This window comes from Cavia porcellus, unplaced genomic scaffold (genome assembly GCF_034190915.1).
Source record: "Cavia porcellus strain 051 isolate PalLab524CR breed Dunkin Hartley unplaced genomic scaffold, mCavPor4.1 scaffold_7, whole genome shotgun sequence".
Taxonomy (NCBI): Eukaryota; Metazoa; Chordata; class Mammalia; order Rodentia; family Caviidae; genus Cavia; species Cavia porcellus.
In genome coordinates, this window is record NW_026947490.1 from 44,443,819 (window position 1) to 44,452,768 (window position 8,950).

The 8,950-nt window shown below is 37.7% G+C and overlaps 1 protein-coding gene across 1 annotated transcript; it reads left to right on the forward strand.

Moving 5' to 3' along the window:
- Positions 1-1,084: 1,084 nt before the first annotated feature.
- On the forward strand, positions 1,085-6,083 carry LOC100731921 (T-cell surface glycoprotein CD1c3-like). Its single transcript, XM_003466643.3, has 6 exons — positions 1,085-1,832; positions 2,126-2,392; positions 3,048-3,326; positions 3,909-4,187; positions 4,538-4,628; positions 5,193-6,083. Exons 1-6 carry the CDS (start codon positions 1,772-1,774, stop codon positions 5,212-5,214), a joined length of 999 nt encoding a protein of 332 aa, XP_003466691.1. The 5' UTR covers positions 1,085-1,771; the 3' UTR covers positions 5,215-6,083.
- The last annotated feature ends 2,867 nt before the right edge of the window (positions 6,084-8,950 follow it).

Below are 8,950 nucleotides of genomic sequence, written 5' to 3' on the forward strand. Positions count from 1 at the left end.
TGAAGATGTCTCATGGTTCCAGTATCTCACATCCCACAGCCCAGAGTTCAGAAGAACTGTTCTCCTCCCGTAGAACTATGGAGAAGAGAAAAATATGTGATAGCAGATACGGTACCTGCTGTCACTTCCTAAAACTCTAAACTAAGAGCTTACCATCGACCAACTGAAGATTGGTGCTGGTGAATGACTTGAAGAAGATTTAAATTTCATTCTGTTCTTTATGGTGTCTGTAGCTCATGGAGGCTGGCAAATAATATTGGCTATAATAGGAAGAGTCTATTGTAAGTTACCTTCAACCATTTTGTTAATATTGACAAGTTTGAGAAAGCCAGTATGGTTATTAAAACATCATGTTTTACACAGTAAGTATGTACAATAAAATACACAAGTTAGGAAAGAAATAGTGTCAGAAATTTGCTTTTAAAGGATGCCCACACTTTCATTCAATGAATATTATTTTGGGGACACTAAAACGAAGTATTGTCTGGGTGTCAAAATGATTTTGGTTTTATCTGTTCAAACATATTAAGCAGTGAGGATTACTAACAACCAAGAATGTTTCATGATTATTTAAATATACCTGAATATTCATAAATGATGGTTTCTGCCAATGTATTTGTCATATCACAAAACTTAATTTGTTTGTGGAGTTTCTGATCTCTGCTATAGGCAGTCTCTTGTTTTTCACAAGAAGAACTATTTCTATTTCTGCATGCTGCACAGCAGTTAGTCCTCAGGGACAAGTACAGTCTGGTCCTCTAGGATTTTTTTGTTTTTGGTACTGGGATTGAACTCATGGCCACGCACTTGCCAGGCAGGCTCTTATGCCACTGAGCTAAATCCCCAGCCCCTCCTGTAGGATTTTATATTAAGGGCACTCCAATGAATCAGAGTGTACCTGTCAGCTAAAGTATTTCTCTAGAAAACACTTTTGTAAATATATTTGTATCGAGGATTCTGTACACTAAACAGAAAATATCACAATGACTTTTAGTTCTCCATTTAGGTATACTTCTGTCTGAAATATATTGATAAATGAAACTATATGGATAATCTATGTATGTTCTGATATCTAGTAAGATACTTAATATCAATTACAGATTAGATGCTATTCTGGTAACAGAATATATGGATTAAACTCAATAGCGGATCTTATACTATAGTCATGTAGTATAGTATAACTGGTGCAAATGGCTGCAATGTGAAATTAAAAATAGGGACAATTAAAAAAAGCACCAATGAGAATTGAGAACTGAGAAAGTGGTAGAAGAAAGTATAAAATGGGAAAGAGACGGCTTAGAGACTATTCAAAAGGGAGAGAGATGGAGTGGCCAAAATTGGGGACATGATGGAGTTCAGATGCATAGCTAAGTGGAAAAACTGGAAGAACTGCAATTGGTTAAAGCAAGCGTGATCAGAGGAAAGCACGAAGTAAGTCTTCTCATTTTATAGATGAGGTACAAGATTCATAAAAATGAAGTAACCTTTAATAAATGTTACATGCCACTTGTTCCAGGAATGATTGATGTAGTTCTGTAAGTAAGAAGGAGCTTAGTGAAGAGAGAGCAGTTCAATTCCAGGGAGGAGAGAATATTTAGTTCAACATACAGGGGAAATGAGAGGCTGTGTAGGAGGCCCAAGGCTGAGGGAAGCTTTAGAGTTTCTTGGTAGTCATCATTAGCTGGTGGAGGAGGTCCACTTCTAGTGGAAGAGAGTTGTATCACGTAGAAAGGGTACATTTTGGTGAGAAAAGCAGACACCTGTAGATGACATGCTGTTTCTAGAATTTCTATTTCTGGATGTTGTCCTTGGAGGCAGTATCACTGAAAATGGTAAGAACATTTCTATCAGTCGTCCATTTGATTGGGGCTGGGTGGAGTGTTGCAAGCCATCTTAACATAAGTTATTTAGAATATGGAAGCCTTGGAGTTTGAGCACCCTGTCTCCATGTGTACTCTAATTTTTCTTGAGGATCCTGTTAGAGAAGGGGGTCTTTTGTAAGGAAAATGCTATTGCTAAGATGACCATTAGGCTTCTTCCTCTGGTAACTGGTTCATTTTCTTTCTTCTTTTTCTCTTTTATTTCCTCTTCTGTTTTCCTCGTACTGAATGAACTCCTTCCACAGTGGTCCAGAAAAACATTTCATTTTACTTAATGCAGATCTCATCCTATGCCAACCAATCCTGGGCACAAAATCGTGGCTCTGCTTGGCTGGATGAGTTGCAGACTCATGGCTGGGACAGTGAATCCGGAACAATAATTTTCCTACACACCTGGTCCAGGGGTAACTTCAGCAATGAAGAGCTGGAAGATCTGCAGCTTCTATTTCGTTTCTACTTTTCTGGATTAACAGTGGAGTTTCAAAACCGAGCCAGTGAATTACAAATCAATTGTAAGTGCAATCAGCTCAACTAAGAGATTTCCTGAGGGTTCTATTTCTGGGAAATATTTCATATTCCTTGTGTGGACACATCTGTTATCTCATTCCAAGATAAAAGTTTGCATGCATAAGTCTGTTAGTGTATATTCCAAAGCCCTTGAAAATTATCAGGCTTTTGTTACTTTAGGAATATCTTTTAGCTGAACTTTATCATCTTTCACTGTGATCTCCTTCTGTGGTCATAATCCAGTTGTACAAAGTTATCTGGTTCTGTAATTGATTTCCTGAAAACACAGCTCTTCAATATCTCAAAAGGTCCACATTCACAGTGTATCAACCATTGTGACCAATGTTATGCACCATGAAATGCACTTTCATCTCCTAAAAGAGTTCCTCTGATCCCCCACCTCTTAAGTTGTAGAGCTCACCTATCATTTTTCCAAACTGTGTTCAGGTCAGTCTCTTGTAAAATGAAGATAATTATCTTTTCTGATCCAATTTTTCAGCCCTAGCATATTTCCCTACTTTTGTTTCTTATTGTATATATGTTTAGTTCACATCTACATAAAATTGTTTATATTAGTTCCTGCTCAGTACCTTTAATTCTCATATCATTGCTCTTATTTTCTTCATTTACCCACTTATTTTCATTCCTTTCTTCCCCTAGATCCCGTTGACATACAGGTGAGACTTGGCTCTGAGCTGCACTCTGGAGAGATCACAAAAGGCTTCTTCCATGCAGCATTTAATGGATTAAATTTCCTGAGTTACCAAAACAAATCGTGGGTGCCATCTCCAGAGGGTGGGATGACGGCTCAGAAGGTCTGTGATTTACTCAATATTTATGAAGGCATCAAGGAAACAGCATACTATCTCATGAATGACGTCTGCCCCCGTTTACTATTGGGTCTCCTGGATGCAGGAAAGATGGATCTTCAGAGACAAGGTCAGTTTAGCCCTTTCCTCTGAGATTGTTTTGTTTGTGTCATGCCTCTTCCTGTCATCCTCTTCAATCTTAGCATAGGGACGAGGATAAGAGGCACTAGTGCTGTTGGGTGGTTTTACTCTCTCCAAAAAAAGTATTAAGAACTGTGTATAAATAAAACCCAAAATGTGTAATTGTCATTGTACAAAAGAAAAGAAAAGAAAATGCTCTAAAGGTTATAACTGCATATATGTTTAAGTGTGTAAGATAGATAACCATATTACTGAGTGTTTTTTGGGTCATTGAACTAAACTGTTTGCACTCTCACTGTTTGAAAGTCCACTTTATATGCTTCAAATTTGTAACTTGAACAACTATTTCTAAGATGAGAATACATAATCTATTAACTAGTGATTTCTTAATGTTTATTTTTTAAATTTTGTATTACTTGTACCCTTTTTCTGTTTTTTTTTCCTTATTCTCCTTAAATAAAAAAAAGTGCTAAAAAAAAAAAGAAAAAGGGTAACTACATACTGACCTGGGTATCTGTGTACCCAATCTGTGTATTTTTGCATTTCTAAGTTCTGTTTCTTCTCCATGCAGTGAGACCAGAGGTCTGGCTGTCCAGTAGTCCCAACCTCGAGCCTGGTAGACTATTGCTGGCTTGCCATGTCTCTGGTTTCTACCCAAAGCCTATTTGGGTCATGTGGATGCGAGGTGCACAGGAACAACTGGAAACTAAACAAGGCGATATTCTTCCACATGCTGATGGGACATGGTATCTTCGGGTGACCCTGGATGTGGCAGCTAAAGAGGCAGCTGGTCTGTCTTGTCGAGTGAGGCACAGCAGCCTGAGAGACCAAGACATCATCCTCTACTGGGGTGAGACTGGAGTTTGAAGGTGTGAATGGGTGACCCTGAGCATGAGGTGGGACAGAGGAAGGTTTGATGAGGCCAGATTTAGTTGAGGGAAGTGAAAAAGACATAGCCGCGAATAATTCCAGGAAGGGAGAAGTCAGGCCTGGGGAACACATAGATTCAAGACATTCTGGGGAAGCCAGAGGGTAGGAATGGGTATATCCCTTCCTTGGGTAGGAATGGGAATAGAGTGACTGTAACAGGATGAATGGTGTGGCATTTACCCAGTCATATATTATTCAAGGAAACTAATGGATGCAGTAAAATCAGTGGCAGGTTTTAGATGACATGTATGTATATTTCCCGTACCACAGGACATGGCCTTTCTGTGATCTTGATCATCTTTGCAGTGATAGTGCCCCTGGTGCTTCTGATAGTTCTTGTGTTGTTGTGTAAGAAACGTTGGTGAGTTCTTTCTATTTACTCCTTACCTGCCACTTTTTGTCACATGTTTGTTACATGTGTTAGCTTTTGTTTTGCCATCTATCTTGGTTACTTTTCTCTCATTGCTGAGTCAAAATACCCAACACCCCAAATTAAGGAAGGGATGGTTTATTTAGCTCACAGTTTGTGGAGAGTTCAGTCCATAATCAGGTGATTCCAAGGCAGGGTGGCATGGCACAGGGGCAACATTTCAAAACAGTTGAAGACAAGAAAGTCAGCAAGAGAAAAAAAAAAAAAAAGGAAAGATCAAGCCGGATTTCCTCACTTATATTGTACACAAGTCACCCCCCTCCAGAGTAGAAACAATGAAAATGATATGGGACTTTAAAACAAGATAATTGGAAGCAGTCTTTTTGCTTTTCATTGCTGAATAGAATAATATTTCTTTGCCTTCCTCTTCCTTGTTTGGAAAGTAAGGACCTTGTGTCCCTGCTGAGTTGTTTAGTTAAACTTCTCAAGTTGATGCAGTGTATCAATAGTCGCACCTTCTTCAATTTATCTAGTGTTTCTTCCATTTTTCCACAGCACATATCAGAGTATTTCATGAGATGACTGTTCCAGCCTCTCCCTTGGTAACAAGAAGCCAAATTCCCAGGAGCTTTGGACAGCATGATGATGACATGTTTCTACAATCTGTTTAAACTGTTTCTCATTTTTTATGCTAATCACTTGTTGATGTGGCCGGTATTCTGATACTACATAGGGCATCACCTCTATTTTTGTCAGTAGTATTAAATCATTGATTGCCCTTCCTGATGTCCCTGTTCAGAGATCTTGTTGACCCTTGTCTATGAAGCAGGCTTTCGCTCCTCTGACCTCAGTGAGCCCTTCCACTGCACTCTGTTACAATCTTGTCTCTTTTGCTTCCTGAATTGGTCTTACCCAGGTCTTCTTTCCTCTTTTTATTTTTAATTCCTTGAGGGTAAGGACCATGACAAGGGTGCCCTTCCTACATTCAATATATACTTAATGGAAAATAAACAAGTAAATGCAAACTACCATATGAGCTTAGAATAACTGTAATATTGTTAGTTTTTTTCCTCTCTGATACTGTTGGAACATTTGAAACACTGATGCTCTTTTTCTGGTTTAAATGATTAAGTTAGCTGAGAAATTTCAGTATCCTTTTTGTAGTTTACTTATGCTCATTACAGACCTTGCAGAACTTGTATTATAGAAAAATGCAGCTTAGTCTATCTCTTTCAAGAAAACGAAAAATAACAAAATAAAACAGAATAAACCTAATCAAAACAAAACAGTGAAAGTGAAAAAGGATTTTAAAACAAGTTAATAGGACTTCAACACTGGCTGCCATAATATATTATACCACCTTTGAAATAGATATGTCATCAGATATAATAAAATCAAACAAAACAAAACAGAATAAAACCAAGCAAAACCAAGCGAGCAAAACAATGAAAATAATATACGAGCTTAAAACAAGATAATTGGAACTGTCTTTTTCCTTTTCATTGCTGAATAGAAATAGTTTTCAGTATGAGACTCATCAAGTAAAGCATCTTGGTATTTTGTGTTACTGTGTGCTCATTTATTATTATTTGTTTTTATCAATTCTCTGCTTGAACACATTTTGTATATTTTACTTATCCTGCATTTTGTAGTCACTGATGTCTCTGTTTACTCCTGTACCTCTTTTTAAACATATAACTGTTTGTTTCTTTTATCTATCCTTTCTTTCCCTCCGTCCATGCCTCCCTCTTTTCCCATGTCCCATTCTTTCTTTAGTTCTTATTTTAATTATTAAACTTAGCTTCTCAGGAACCATTCCTGGGTCAACACAGCTTAATGGGAAGCAATGATAGAGCAGGGACTGAGTGTCAATAGCTTAAATTACTAAGGTCTCCACCTTGTGCCCTATGTGATTGAGGACACATGTTCATCACTTGACTGTTTACACATTTGTGCTAGGCTGTACTTCATATATGCAAGTCCTTATGTATAATCAGGACATGTTGGTGTATTAACTATAGTTCTTTTTGGTCTCTCCTTAGAGTATGTGTATGTGTGCATGTGAATGTGTGCATGTGTGTGCACAGGCATTCAAATCTCTGTAAATAGGTGGGAGTTTATTAGAGTTCCCTATAGTTGTCTTATCTTCCATATGTCTCTGATAAATTTTGCTTGGTTTTATCTGTGTCTCAGCTAGTACTGCAGCATCAGGCACCTGTCATGTTGCCAGTTGAGTTTTTGATGATTACTGTTGCTATAACCTCTCTGCAAATGGAATCTCTCTGTCCATTCTAAATTGTATCTGGCTTTCTGATGACAGCAAGTCTGGTGGTCTCCATCAAATTTCCTGATGGTGTTACAAAAGAGAGCATTCTCATTTTAAATTCTAATAATTCTCACACTTCTTAAAAAACAATTTTATTTTGAAGGTAGTAAAATATAACAACAACACAGAACAAAGATGATTGAGACAATGCTGTGAAATTGGTACAGAACTTCACAGCAGGATATCTAGGTAACAATAATAGGTACCATAGTATATCTCATTATCTTCACAATAATTTTCCATTCAATTAGGTATAGTAAAATCAAACCAAAAAACAGAACATTATAAAACCAACTGAAAGAGAATATTGAATAGAACACAACAATCAGAACAAAGCAAAACAGTGAAAACAATATTTGCCTTCAAAGGGAAGATAAAAAGAAAATCTCCCATACTTGCTACATTGCTTATAGTCATCCTCCTGAGAAATGCTCAGACCACTGCCCCAAGTTCCTAAGGGCACGGAGGGGAATGGATGAAACGTTTCATTCTCAGCTTATGCACTGGTAGGCTCGCAGGAGATGCTGAGTGGTTCTCTTCCTGGCTCATGCCAGGGTGCTTACTGGGAATGGAGGTGGATTGCTTTCTTTTTTTTTTTTTTTTTGTCTTTTTCGTTTTTATCGGTACCAGGGATCGAACTCACGACTGCCTGCTTGCAAGGCAGGCGCTTATGCCGCTGAGCTAAATCCTCAGCCCAGTGGATTGCTTTCTTGCTCAAGTTCCTAAGATCTACCATGGCTGGATCTTGGGGACATGACGACTGGTTCTCTTCCTGGTTCACACCAGAGGTGTTTACCAGGAATGGTGGTGAATTGCTTTTTTGCTCAGCCACCTAAGTTTCACCATGGCCAGATTGGGAGACACTGAATGGTTCTCCTGGATTGTGCCAGGGTCACTTATTAGGAAGGGAGGTGATTGCTTTCTTGCTCAGCCATCTACGTTCCACCATGGCTGGATCTTGGAAGATGCTGACTGTTTCTCTCCTTGGCTTGTACCAGGGGCACTTACCAGGAAGGGAGGTGAGTTGTGTTCTTGCTCAGGCACCTATGTTCCACTATGGCTGGATCTCCTATCCAGATTGTTCCTTTCTTTCTTTCATTCTTTTTTTTTTTTTTTTTTTTTTGGTGTGGGGATCAAACTCATGACTGTGTGCTTGCAAGGCAGGCACGAATGCCACTAAGTTAAATCCCTAGCCCCTCTACAACATACCAGTGGGGTGCAAGGAAAGCAGTTCTAAAAGGGAAATTTATAGCAATAAACTCACAAATTAGGACAACAGAATGATCTAAAATAAACAACCTAATGTTGACCTTTAAATTTCTAGAAAAAGAACAAATCAAACCCAAAACTTTTACAAGGGAGATTATAAAGATAAGAGCAGAAATAAACATAAGAGATTACAAAAAAATCAATGAATAAAATGTTGGTTCTTTGAAAGAATAAATAAAATTGATAAACCACTAGCCAACATTATCAAAAAGAGGAAAGTAAAAACATAAATTCAAGCAGTTATGAATGAAAAGAAAAATCACATTTTCCACAGAAATTCAGAAGATTATCACACCTACCAAGAGAATATGTATTCTAATATAGAAAATATAGAAGAAATAGACATTCTTCATCTTAATCAAATTGCCAAAACCAAATTGATATAAAAATTTCAAGTAATCTGATATCAGCAATGAGACTGAAAATGTATTAAATATTTACCAATAATGTACAATCGAGGGCTTGACAGATTCACTATTGAATTCTAAAAAAATTTAGAGAAGAAATAAGGCCACACATGCTGAAACTCTAAGAAAATTAAAATGGAAGAAGTAATTTGAAAATAATTTCTGGATGCAAGTATTATTCTGACTCTGAATCCAGAGAAGAATCCAACCATAAAAAAAAAAACTATAGGCCACACCTCCTTGTGAATATAGGCACAAAAACCTCAGTAAGATACTGGTAAAGGGAATGCATTGGGTCATTGAGAAAATCA

What these genes read in the sequence shown, in the direction of transcription:
- LOC100731921 (XM_003466643.3), top strand. Translation starts at nt 1,772, where the DNA reads ATGCTGTTTCTAGAATTTCTATTTCTGGATGTTGTCCTTGGAGGCAGT. An exon ending in AGGCAGTATCACTGAAAATG is followed by an intron (nt 1,833 to 2,125) that starts GTAAGAACATTT and finishes CTCCTTCCACAG; the next exon opens with TGGTCCAGAAAAACATTTCA. An exon ending in CAGTGAATTACAAATCAATT is followed by an intron (nt 2,393 to 3,047) that starts GTAAGTGCAATC and finishes TTCTTCCCCTAG; the next exon opens with ATCCCGTTGACATACAGGTG.